Below are 13,481 nucleotides of genomic sequence, written 5' to 3' on the forward strand. Positions count from 1 at the left end.
TCCCGTGCAAGCCCCGCTATTTGAGCTTTGGAAAGTTCAGGGCGAGCAGGCATCCAAGGTAAGGAGTTCAAGGCGGCGCCCGCTCCCGGCTGCTCTGCCCCCCTCCCCCTAGCCTGCCGAGGGCAGCTCTGCCGCTGCTGGCGGAGTCCGGGGCGAACCTGGAGAACAACCTTGCCCTTGCGTTATTGCCGGCTCCCGCCGGGCTGGATCCGGGGACGTGCGTGGCGGAGCAAGCTTCCCCCAAGGGGCTGGGCTCGGCCGCCTGGTGCCTGCAGCCGGAGCCGGGCTCTGGCTTGGCGGGCCGGGGCCAGGTGGCCTGGAACAAGTGCGGCCCGGGGGCAGAGTGGCTCCCCGGCCGGAGGAAAGTTTGCGACCAGATGGGCTCCGACGTGCGAGATCTTAACGCCCTGCTCCCCTCCGTCTCCTCCCTGCCGGGCAACAGCAACTGCACCATGCCGGTGAGCAGCGCCGCGCAGTGGGCGCCGGTCCTGGACTTCCCCCCGGGGGCGTCCTACGGCTCGCTGGCCCCGCACTCCTTCATCAAGCAGGAGCCCAGCTGGAACGCCTCGGACCCGCACGAGGACCAGTGCCTGAGCGCCTTCACCGTCCACTTCTCCGGCCAGTTCACCGGCACCGCCGGAGCCTGCCGCTACGGACCCTTCGGAGCCCCGCCGCCCAGCCAGGCGCCCGCCAGCCAGGCCAGGATGTTCCCCAACGGCCCCTATCTGCCCAACTGCTTGGAGAGCCAGCAAGCCATCCGGAACCAGGGTAAGGACCGCTCGCTCGCGGCTCTGGGGCTCTGCCTCTTCGTGCTACAAGCCCGACAGGCTTGTAAACGGAGCTGTGCCTCGCCTATTCCCCGCTGGGGTAGTATAACACCCAAGCCCTTTAGCAGCGCGTCCTCCTCCTCGGAGAGCTCTGTGCACAACCAAGATGAGTGTCCCCCCTCCTCCCCTTTAAACTGGACCACTGACTTGATGTGTCTTTTTAGACCCACGTCTATCGCACCGGTTCTGGTAGCCGTAACTCTGCAGGGACTTCCACTGCACACCGGTGTTAAACTGGTCTCTAACTCGGGCTTTCTTTAAAGTACGATACGAATTGACATTGCTGTTCCACTCCCTCTTAAAACTGCATTCTGGCTTCCGCAATGAGGGTGGCTCGCTCTTGTCGGTTGGCGAGACGCAGACCTTGAAACTTTCTCCTTGCAGTTTTGCTTTAAAGTGGGACGGGCTTCAAGACAATCACATTTCGGCGAAGTTACACTCAAGGTGATTTACTTCTAAGATCTCTGGTGTTAGGTGGGGAATTGTCTTAAACCGTTAATGGATCGTAAATCAGTCACTTCTATTAGAATATATTTTAATCTGAAGCCCTTTATTTGTTAAACTAACGTTTAGAAACTGAACTAACACGCCCACTTTTCCCTCTCCAGTAAACAGGTAATTGTGGCATCTGCTATTGGAAAATATTTTAAAAAACATAACCCAAACTAACCAAACAGTGGAGATGAAATTTAGGATCATCTCAATGTGGTATTATCCCTTCCTTGGAAATGAAATGTTAACAGAGAAACTACTGCTTCCAGTAGCCATTCAATTTGCATACATTAAATTACCAGGAAAATCTATTAGCACAAATCCAGCAATGTGTGGAAAGGTAGTTACAACCTAATCATTTCCCTTCCAACTGCTGTAATTTAAACATCTGCAGATGTAACCGGGGAAGTGGGAAAATACCAAGCAACATATAATAAAACACTGCGTTTAAGGTTCAGTTTTTACCCCGTTTGGAAGAAATAAGTGCGTCTTTTGTAAGTCTATGCGCAACACTCTCCGGGTGCATCTGAAAACTTGCAATGGTTCCTTGATTAAGGGTTTCCTGAGTAGAAATACCTAATGTAATCAACTACTAACTAATTATCGTCTTAAACGCATATCAAAACCCACAGGAAATCTATTAAAAAGATAATGATAAACTATAGAGAACATCAGTGATTTAATCTAATGAGATTTTAAAATAAATTAAATGAGGCCTGATCGGTTTTTCGTAGTCAGATGGGAAGAGACCTTCCGGCAGGTTGCATTATCTCGTTCAAAGGTATGGACTCCTCTTTTTAAGAGGAGGACTACTGTCTTGCACCAGATCGGTTACAATTCGGGCTCTTTTATTTTAATTTATAGCTATAAAATACTTGTCAACCTCAGGAGCTGAGTTTCTTTTGTGGAATAAACGCGATATTTGCATAGCTGAATTGTTTACCTTCTAAATTGCCTCATTGTAATGCATATCGCTAGCCCACGCTCTCGATAAAGAAACTGGGCTTTAGTTGAAGTACGTCGTGAGTTGTAGACTGGGCATTGGGGAGACCAGTTTTATTTTGCTATATATTCTTAGCTTTATTTGAGCCTCATGATGTAATACTTAGTTACTGGAGCAATTCCTGCAGAAATGCAGTCCTGGACAGCAAAATACAAAACTCGCTGAGCAGTAGTAACTGTAAGGGATCTCGGAGCAGCGTTCGTTTACTTGGTTCCAAAAATAGTTCAAACGCCTTGTTATTGAAAAGAGATCACTCGGTAACTATTGGAATTGGGGAGGGGGGGGGGATGTTTCAGATTTATTTGACACTTGGGCGTTTGTGGGGGCGGAAGGATGTCTTACTGATTTTTAATTTTTTTTAAAAAAATGAATGCACAGATTGCTGGGCAGTGGAGTAGTTGGGCATCTCAGGGTATCATGTACTCTCCTACATGTTAAGTAAAATAACGCTGTAGGGGACTTATGCTTTCCATGGCTGCAAATTAAGAAGGATTCGCCTTTTCAAATACCTGGTCTGTTGGGGGTTTTTTTTTTTTTTTTTTTTTTTTTTTTAAGTTTGTGCACCTGGGCGGATGTTGGATTTCTAATGTTTAGCTGTAAAGTCGAAGAAAGTTTTTGAAGTAATCTAATGTTTCCAAAGAAGTTCTGCTTAAACTTTTTAAAATTATATATGCAGCATTCCTGGGGTCTTCCAGGAAAAATTAAACAAGCAGAGACAACGGAGAGGGTTAGGAGAAGCGGACCAATTCTAAGACACTGACAGGGGCAGCATACATAGCAAATGTTAAATACCCATTTACAGTGGCTATCCGAACTGAGCTGAATTCTACATTTTGCTCAACATAAGAGTAATTCCGTTTTAATAGTTCAACCCCAGATTCAAGCTAGCTTTATATTTTTCTGAGCTCTGTGACTATACATTCAGTAATTTTCGGTTACATTTTCTATCTGTATGCTGAAAGGTATTTGTAGATCAGCCCAGGAGGAGAGAGCTGCGTCAGATGGGAAGGAAATTTTGGTCTGTGCGACATTAAGAACTTTTTAACTATAAAAATAAATTAAGCCCATTTGTGTTGGTGGCAGTGGTGAAACTAGGGCAATTTGTGTTAGATCGATTCCCTCTGTTCGATTCTGAGAGAAATATTCGTCAAAGTAAATTTATAATTCTCTCCATTTTGATTAAAAGAAATTATTTAAAAGAGAAAGCTGGTGTATCTCTCCCAAAGACCAGTATACATTGTTCCTTTGGCTGGACCTCGGTATTACTGTAGGCAAACCGGGTAGCTTATCTCTATGGGAAAATATAGTTCGCTCTGGGAGCAAATTATCTTGCAATAAAAAGACAGAAAAGTCGTCCAAAACTAGAGGTGAATCCGATCTACCACACTGTAAGTGGATCGGCTAAAAACATCGCTTCATGACACAGGCAGGTGTGCGCATTCTTCGAGAATTTCGATCGAGCTTCACATAATCGGTGGTTTACATATTTTGATATTTACAAACACACTCGAGCTCTCTTGCTTTTGTTCTGGATTGAGAAGACTGTACTTAGATTGAGCAAATACTGAAAGAGTTTCCAGACTGGCCATAGTAACTTAGGTCTTAGGGGAAGGAATGGGTGGTATCGACTAACCCTCTGTATGGCTCCTACCTGTTCACTTTCTCTGTGTTCAGAGGGCTAGCTTTCGCTAAATGTAGGCTTCCTGAAGATCTACTCTGATCTCTAAACCGTTGGTGATGTTCCCCGGTGGGGCCCCCAGGCAGTAAATATTTCAGGACGTACATATTAGTGCCACATTTGGTACACGTTATAGCGCACGGCACAGTGACATTCCAAACCAGTAACAGATACGTAGCATCTTCTCCGCTAAGCCCAAATGTTTTGCAGCACATAACGCTTCCTTTGGGCCGAAAGGAATTTAGTAAGGCCGCAAACAGTATTTTAGGGCTGAATACAATGTTCTTGCTTTGAATCACTCAAGGTTGCACTTTGCTTTTTAGACGTTTTTTCCGACCGTGGGAAAGACGCTACCTTGGCTCAGCAATAACTTTTTTTTTTGTGTGTGCTGAGTGTTGGGGGGGAAAACAAGGCTTTGAAACCTCTGCCCATTTTCTCTTCTCGCTCCCCTGTCCTTTCATCCAGCTGGATTCCTCCAACAATTGGATTCCTTCAGGAGATCTCATTCTCCAACAGATGTACAACTTTCAATTATTTTCAGCACATTTTAATCAGCCCAGCCTCTGATAAGGTCCTAATTAAAGAGACCTTGCTATCAGGAGGCTTGTTCAGAACCAAACTCTCTTATCACATTCCTGAAGCTTCGGGTCAGGCAACACCGGAAAATGTGGCCAAAACATCATTCTGCTCCGAGCAGAGTTTTGAAGGTCACCAAATGTCTGCATCAGGCCAAAAGTAACTAAGAAAGTGTTAGTGTTTTAGAAAGTTAAAAAGAAACAAGGAGGGAGAAGGAAAAAAAAAACCCTGCAGTCTGTGGGTCATGGAAGGAGATAAGAGGGCGAGAAACAGCTGTAACATGGAAGTCCATGGGGTACCCGTGCTGTCATCGCTACCAAAGGGGCCAGCATCCTCTGGAAGAGAAACTAGACTCCCAGAGCAAGGGGGTGGATAAAGATAGCTTGGTCTAGAAATGCGACTCGGTGTTTAATCGAAGCCCTGGGCAAAGGGTTGCTTTAAAATTACTTCGAGGGCAGGATAATCCAGATCTCTGCTATTTTGGAGTTTCCTCCTTTCCTCTAAATGAGGGAACTTCATAGTCCGATGATTTATTATAAAAAGGAGGCATGGAACTAGTGCTACTTTACCCCAGTGTTTTCTGTAATCTCCACCTTCTGCCTCCTACTGATATGTCTTCTCTAGTCTTTTTATTTAAAAAAAGAAAAGAAAAGGCAAGTTAACGTCATTGGAAACTGATCATAATAAGTGACCATGGGGCAGGGGTTGTTTTTATGATGTGTCTGTACAGCGCCTAGCACAGAGGGGTTCCAAGCCGGACTGAGGCTAATGAAATATACACGTAATAATAATGGTGGTGAAGAGATTCGTAAAGACCAATGTCCAATCGCATGTTTAGTCAAAATGGTTTTCCCCCAAAGGATGCCAGAGCTAGAATAATAAGGGGTTAGAAGAAGATGTGATCTTTATAAAGAAGCTGAGTTCGAGGGCCAAGAAAGATTTAACGTGCACATTTGTTCTCAAAAGAGCTGCGCTGACATCTTTGGGTCTTGGAGTAAATGCTGATGAGCCGAGAAGCCTCAAAGATAATATTACTTTGTAATTACTTTTTTAGCTGAAGTTGTTTAGCTGGCTCCAAGTAATTAATGAAAGTTGGTGTCCAAACGCCTGATTTACGATTCGGTGTCGGCCTCGGGTCAGCAGAGGTGATCCTTTTCCATCTGAATTTACTCGGTTAAAAATATTAGGTGTTTATTATTTTGGCCAGCAATTTTCACTCTAAAGTAGGAGTTTATTTTTCATTGAACATTCCACCTTTTTATTGCAGACTCTTCAGAAGAGCTGTTCTTAAAAACAGAGAGAGAGAGAGATGAAAGGGTGACTTTTAAAACTGGAAAGGGCAGATAAGTACACACAGCAGATGGGAATCTTCCTCTTTAATATGAGCAACAATTAATGAAAACATCCTTTTTATTACTGAAACCGATCTGTCCTCTTTAAACATGAACGTGACTTCCGATTTTCCATTCTTCAGAGCATTGGCTTTGCTCCTGGGCCCCAGCTGTACCATGCCAAGGGGCATGTGCCCCCCTTCCCCGGCCCTGCACCCTCTTGGGCCCCTTCCCCCCCTTCCAGTACATACCCAGGTCAGCCCTTCTCAGCAAAGCCTTTTGATTCTTTTTCTTTTAAAACTGAAGTCTCGCCGGCGGATAATGGATGGTTCTGGGGCTCGACGCCTCTCTCCTAGATGGCTTGGAGAGGGCGCTTGTGTGTGAGCGCAATGGGGAGAGTGAGCGGTGGGGCAAAACTGTACCATTTCCGATGGTCAATGCGGAGGGGTCTGTAACCGAGTAGAGCAGCAATGAGAGAGTTAGACATAAGCAGCGCCAAGGGGGAGACTTTAGCTGGAACCGCAGCCATAAATACAGAGCCTGCTATTTTGGTGACCCACTCCTTGGGTTATCGGAGTTCGTTGTGATGGCTATCTTGGCAGAAGGGAGCCATGGGGAGCTCGAGCGCTTGCGAGAGCGTAGGCTTCAGTTTTCGACGCCTGCTTGGAGACACTTCGCAGGAAGCTGCTTCATGAGAAAGTTCAAGGCTAGGCAACTAACTCCTGATTCTGTTGTTGTTCTTTTGGAAGGTTACAGCACAGTGGCGTTTGATGGGACTCCAAGTTACGGCCACACTCCCTCTCATCATGCAGCACAGTTTACAAACCACTCCTTCAAACACGAGGACCCCATCAGTCAACAGACCTCTCTAGGTAACTTTAGAGACCGCTCCGCACCAGAAAAGAGGGAACATCCAACCCGCACAAAAGTAGCCTCGGTCTGGTACTTACCCAGGTTGTTACCCTGGTTCTCTGTACCTGAGGGTTCCCATTATTACTTTCTTATTTTACTCTCGGCTCCAGCACTGCCTACTGAGTTAGTTACACGGGTTATCTGAGCCTGTGGGCTCCAAACGATGGGAGAGACTTGATAGGTAATGGATTCAAATGCCACTTGGGTTAGTAGCTGTTACACGGCTGGCGGGGATCTCACTGTAAATCCAGAGTGATTTGAGTGGAGTCACTCCGGATTTACACAAGTGACAAAGGAGAGCAAACTCTGGCCGGCACCCATAAGTAAACTGCTTGTACCTATTGCTTTATGCAGGCCCAACCCTGGAGTGCGTGAATTCTGGCTCCACTGTTGGCTGTCTGGCTCCAGGACTAACCAGCTAACGTGTCTTATCCTGGAACTTTATTTTCATAACTTTCAAAGTAGCGTTCCCCCTTTCCCAGCCAGATAGTATCAATGACTTGCTCTCTTGAGAATCCAGATTTACACTAACAGCTCGGAGCCTGGCGGTGGTTAACTCTCTGTGGTTTGTCTACAGGCGATCAGCAATACTCGGTGCCTCCCCCTGTGTACGGCTGTCACACCCCCACAGACAGCTGCACAGGCAGCCAGGCCCTGCTCCTGAGGACCCCCTATAACAGGTACCTCCCGCGGAAGCCTTTACCCTTCGCTTCCTCTTTGATTGCATTTCACCGTGATTGTTGCACTGACAAGTACTTGTGTTTTTGGGTTGGTGGGGGGGGGGGTAGGTGTGGTTTGCTCGCTGGCAAACAACTCCTTGTTTAGGGGAAATAGATTTTCTTTTCTTTTGACCTTCCCTCACCTTTTTATGCATTTTCTGTTTTTGTCCTGTTCACTGATTTTTTTTTTTATTTTATTTTATTTTTAATGATGTATTTCATGTTTGTTTGTTTTTGTTTGGCACCAAAGTTTTCTTAGTTATGAAGGTTCTATGCTGTTCTTCCCCTACCGACTTTACTTGGACTGCTTCTCCCTAGAGTGGGAACGATAATGGGCCTGGCGCTCCTTCTTGATCGATACTACTGCTCTATCACATGGCCTTATAAAGAGACACTTTTAGAAAGCAACGGTTTAGCAATGTCAAGTTGGACACCCTGAGAAGGAATGTACTAGTATGTACCAGGCGAGCCATTCTGTAAATGAAGGGTCCGATTCTCTACCCACCAGTGACTCGATGGCAGTTTTAACTGAGGGCCAGAATCCGCTCCCAATGAAATTTTGCCATTGGATGAAGTGGGACTAGGATTAGGTCCGGAGAAAGGATTGATCAGATTGAAGTGAATATGAGGGACAAGAGCCACACCACAAAATATGAACGCTTGAAAACTGGGCGGGAGGGTGGAGGGGTATATAACGTGTCCTGGAATTGTCTGATAGGCACTTTATAAGAAGGCTGCAAGGGGATTTATATAAATGTGCTTCTATGGTAGATTAATAGCAACTATGAGAAACTGACAAAGACCAAGATATGCTGAATTAATGGTGATGCTCCTTCCCTAAAGTTGCATGTCCTGAGTTTTTTTTTATTCTTTTTAATACACGACTTTCCCTTCCATGCTTGTTGACCAAATAGACCAGTTGCTTTTTTCTGGGCTTGTGATCTCTTGTGGAAATGCACAGCGCCATATGCTAGCAGTGGTGTTTAAGCAGAGCTCCCTACTGAAATGAGTTCGGATTAAAAAATCGGACGTACAATGAATGGGGCCCAAATTTAAGGATTAGGGCCAGATCCTACAAAGATTTGGGCACTTGCTTAATTTTAAGCAAGGGACTCGTTCCCCTGGAGTGAGTAGGATCTGTAGGATCGTGGTCTAGGGTATAAAATGTCTTACTGTTTTGTTGGCTCTCATAGAAACATTCTGCACATTACAGGTCCCGATCCCGCAACTGACAGTCCTTTGACCCATGGCCAGTCAGCCCCACCCACCATCTATTCCAGGTGGGGTCAGTTTTAACTGCTCCAAACTATGATTAGGGGCTTAGTCCGAAACAATTCAAATTAACGGGAGTCTTTCAACGACTGAATTTCATTTCAGTGAGCTCTGGGCCGCTCCCTCGGTACTGACAAACCTGTATCCCTGCCTATTCTTAAAAGGGGGGGGGGGGGAGGTGTCGGAGTGTCGGGAGAATAGCAGGTCCTTTGACAGCATTGGACAGTGCATACGAAAATAACTAACTCAGAAACCAGTTCATTTAAAAAAAAAATTCCCCCGGGATGTAGCTTTGTATCGCAAATTAAAACTCCCTTCCTATGACTCCCTAGTGTGCTACAAGAATAGGTTAAATGGATATTTAAAGAGCAGAATCAGACAATTAATACCCGCTCTGCTTGCTGCCAAAATATGGATCTCGTCTTCTGTTTCAGTATTAAATGGCCTACGTGTACAATGGACCCTTTCCAATAGCTATTTCCCATTTTCTTAGCTTGGCACGGAGGCCAGTTGTGTCTCCTTCAATTTTACAATGTGTTTGGGAGTGAGAAAAGAAGTTACCCAAATTTATTCTTCAACTTTTTGTGAACTTGGAGTCAATCCCATATCTCGGAGTTGCTAAGTAACCTGAGCGCACACAACAATATGCCTCTGCAAAGGAAGTTGCGACTGATTCTTCTTTTAGGCTGGCTATAGCGTCTTTGATTAATCAACACTGGACATGGGACAACAAAATTCTGTCACTTCCAGAAGCCCCTTCGCTAATTAACGTGAGCTGACGTCAAGGGAAGGGGGGAATGAGGTAATGAAGGAAGGAAAGAAGCCTATCCAGATAGATTAGTTGTAGAGTAACTGGCGGGGAGAATTCCTTCGCTGAAACTGACAAAGATCCTTCACCTCTCGGGAAAATCTATAAATATGATTTGTAGAGAAACCTCAAAAGGAAAAAGAGTGTGGCTCTGAATAATTTGGGGGCAGCTCAAGACACTGATGAAGTGTTTTCTTGTTTAGCAGATTATTCATGTTCCTATGCCTTATAAGATCTCCTTGAATTTTACACTTGGATTTCAGACAGCTCACTGAATTCATCTCGCCCTCTGCCGATCTTGAACTTACATTTATAATGTTAAATGCACAAAGTAAATCAGGGCTAGACTTTACCGGAAACCTGATTTTGTTGATGGACCGGACCACAGGGCAAAACGCTGGTCGCTGAATCGGGAGAAACTCCAGAAAACTTTTTCCTCCAGAAACCAGTAGCTAAACTAGTTCTTTAGAAACTACCGGTACCTCTAGAAATGAGATCTCTTGCTAGAGATTGTTCTTTGGAGACTCCCTCTAAACGAGTCTAGATTTAACACAAACACTAATTAATAAAGCGGACTTCACTGAATAAGAAGAGAAACCTGCACTCTTGGAACAGTAGGTACAAAGCTTCTGTTTAAAGCCCCGCTCTCCCTTGTCTGCTGCAGCGTTACTTCTCACGCTGGGATGTGCGCAAGCACAATCCAACTGATGCTCCTAATTCCACGGTCGAGGCACTCGTTTTTACAAGTGCACTAATTATGTTTAATGAAGCAAGTCCAGCACTTTGAGATGTGCATTCCAGTAGGAGAGAGAAGAACTGTTGCTTGTTCTGAAGCTCCAGCCGAAGGTGTCTCTCTACCTTCCCAACGCGGGCTGTAGAAGAGTCATTTTCAGAAGCGTTTAGGACATTTACTTTAATGCATAGAACAAGGCGCAAACACCGCACCGCCAGTAACACTGTGACTTAAAATCTCTTGCCGTGAGTTTTGGAATTAGACCCTTAATTTCATGGGTAGCCGAAACTCAATCCTTAACTCCCCCTATTACCACTCGGCATTGTAATTTGCAGTCAATTTCTCCCTGATTTGCGCCTTGATCCGGCTGCCATTGAAGCCAATGAAAGTTGTAACGCTGATTGCCGTGGGATAAGGATTAATCCCTTAACCTCTTTTTGGAGATAGCAGCATGTGTATGTATCGATAGCTCTATCCATGTCAGACTAAAAACGTTAGTACTCCAGTTTCTCAACAATTTGTGAGGGACACACTGACAGATGTTCAATGTGTCAGCTCTCCAGAGCTTCATTTTAATACGAGCCTCTCTTGAAAATAGAGGCTGGGCTGCTGGGCTGTTCTTCTTTCGGTACCGTCAGGCCTTTGGAATCACCGATAAAACCTCCTAATGAGATCACGGTTTGACTTAATCCAGCTGGATCTAGTTCTTGTCCTTAGCAACTATCTGTTGTAAATAGGCACATGTGGAGACTATTCTCTCACCACTTCTGCACAAATTGTAGATTACACTTGGAAACAAGTTAGACAGTGGAGCTACAATTTTGGTTTTAATGCACGTTCCAGAATGACCCTGTATTTGAAAAGTTACCGTGCCGGGGTGATCATAATAAACCCAAGGTTCACTTGCTGATGTGGTTGTAAGTATCCTCTTGGATCACCTGGTTCATCCCCGAGAGTGCGTCAGATCCATATAATAATCTCTTTGTCTCTGAGTGTTAGAAGCAGGAAAACTGGTGCCGTGTTTGGAGGCAGAGCCAGTTTGCCTCTAGCCAGCACAGGGTTGGGGTACATAGACTGGAATTTATGACGAACATATCTCACAAACCAGAGGATTTTTTTTCACGTGAGTGCCTTAGTTCCGCCACGGAAGATGGTAGCGGAGCGGCTGGGGAGAAGAGAGACGGTAGGGAGTACAGATGCGTGGAACAGATTAAACTAACTCTTGGCCAGGGGTTCTCGAACTTTGCATTCTTTGAGAGATCCTCTCATGGACCACCAGCGCCTGCACTGCAAAATATTTCACCAGGAAGGGCTTCATGGACCCTTGTCTTCATTCCTGTTCCATGTCTTCATTCCTGTTCCGAAAACCTGTGCCTTTTCGGCTCTCTCCTCACTCCACCCCAGGCATAACTACACCAAGACTGCCAAAATCGAAGGGAGTCCAAACTGGTGTAATTTACACCTTCTTCTGGCCTCTCCATTTGTATGTTACACCAACTGGGACTTCTTAGCTTGCGGGCAGTAATATGGTTCAGCCCTCATCCCTCCCTCACAGACATCACCTCTGAATTTGACTATTGAGTCCGAGTGGAGGAGTCTAAAGCTCCACCAGCTTCCCTTGACTTCAAATACAGCCCCTCAGACAATCAGGCCATTGTTTTAGGTGCCTAATCTTAGGCACACAAATTTTGGGGGAAATGCCTAGATTGATCTATCTCTGGATGCTGTCAGATGCTCAAGTGCATCTGCATAGGCATTTGTAGTTCGTGAAGGAAAAACTTTGTTATATACAACAGGGGAACTACAGTGGCAAAAAGGTACCAAAATCCTGAGATAGAGAAGAGACTTTCCTACAAAGTGTGTGTGTGAGTGAAATCTCCATGATGACTGTGTCTAAACTGGAAAATTGCCTTGTGTTAGAACAAGTATTAACACCGTGTTAAACACGACATAATACTCAATGTAGAGAAGGACTGTTGTCCTCCTATCATCTGGTGATGGGTAGGTAACCCTATGCCGGACCCTTGGGTTAACATGCCAGGCAGTATTTATGTAAGTTTCATAGAAGTGTTGACATTCCTTAACACACATGTGATTTTGCTGTGCAGACAAGGCATTGCTTTGCCTTAAGAGAGAGCCACGGAGTATTCCCAAAGGCGAGCAGTACGGTAATGCTCCACCTTTATTAAGAGGCCAACTGTGTTAACCCCCTTCTTTTCGTCAGTACCTGTAGTGGTTGCTTAACACCCGTTTCACTGTGCATATACACATTAGTTTGTTTGCTGGCTTGCTTGTTTGAAGATGGAGGAGCGGGAGAGGAAATCAAGTGCAACAGCCAATTGGTGGCACTAGAGGCATAGGAGTTGTCTGTTATACTGGATACATCCGGTTCAGAATCCTGTCTCAGGCGGTAGCCAATCCTAAATGCTTCACAGGAAGGTGTAAGAAACCTTGTAGAGGGCGTTTAGGGAATAAATTGCCCATAGGAAAGATTTCCTCCTAGCCTCCATCAGTTTAGAGGTGCCTTTATGCTTTCCGATAAAGGGGGTTTATATTCCTACTAGTTATTTTTGTATCCTGTCTAATGTAACTCTTAATGTTCTCACTATCCATAAAAATGTAAAATCCTTTCGGAATTCTACAAAGGTATCTCTGTGATCTTGTGGCAATGAGTTCCACTGGATAATTGTAAATTTTGTGTGTTGTAAAAATAATTTTAAATTTTTTTTGCTGCAACCGCTGTTTTGACCTCTGAAAGCAGAGAGTCGTTAATCATAATTTCACAGCCATCAGCAATCACTTGGGCTTCTTATCGCTCTGATCAATGTCTAAATCCTGTAACAAATTTGATGCAAAAATTCATAAGGATGCCTTTAACAGGTTAACAATATATTAAAAAAACCCAGAGTTCTAAATACACTATAGTAATTCATCATATACTGCTCTTAACGAGATTCCCAAGACTGGTTAGCTAGTAGCAACCAATTTGTTCATAATAAAGAAAGGAAGTAAGGAGAAAATATGCAAGCAAGTCTAAGACTGAAGACTTTCCATTGTTTTGCCCTGGTAAGAGACAGTAAGAAAGGCGGTAACTTGAAATAAATATTAAAAAGACCATAATTCTTATAAT

At 44.8% G+C, this 13,481-nt stretch overlaps 1 protein-coding gene across 4 annotated transcripts in view; it reads left to right on the plus strand.

Annotated features, from left to right (window-relative positions):
* The first annotated feature begins 54 nt into the window (after positions 1-54).
* WT1 (WT1 transcription factor) overlaps positions 55-13,481 on the plus strand; it is a 46,603-nt gene continuing 33,176 nt past the window's right edge. For 3 of the 4 annotated variants that reach the window (XM_067532131.1, XM_067532132.1, XM_067532133.1), the window contains exons 1-3: positions 55-768; positions 6,657-6,779; positions 7,397-7,499. In XM_067532131.1, the coding sequence (XP_067388232.1) occupies positions 378-768; positions 6,657-6,779; positions 7,397-7,499 (617 nt within the window). In that variant the 5' untranslated portion in view covers positions 55-377. Of the gene's footprint in view, positions 769-2,000; positions 2,101-6,656; positions 6,780-7,396; positions 7,500-13,481 lie in introns of those variants that run through there. The other variant, XM_067532134.1, reaches the window with a different exon arrangement.

The sequence above is a fragment of the Emydura macquarii genome, unplaced genomic scaffold (assembly GCF_026122565.2).
Source record: "Emydura macquarii macquarii isolate MOO-44397 ecotype Brisbane River unplaced genomic scaffold, CSIRO-AGI_Emac_v2 contig_3240, whole genome shotgun sequence".
NCBI lineage: Eukaryota > Metazoa > Chordata > Testudines > Chelidae > Emydura > Emydura macquarii.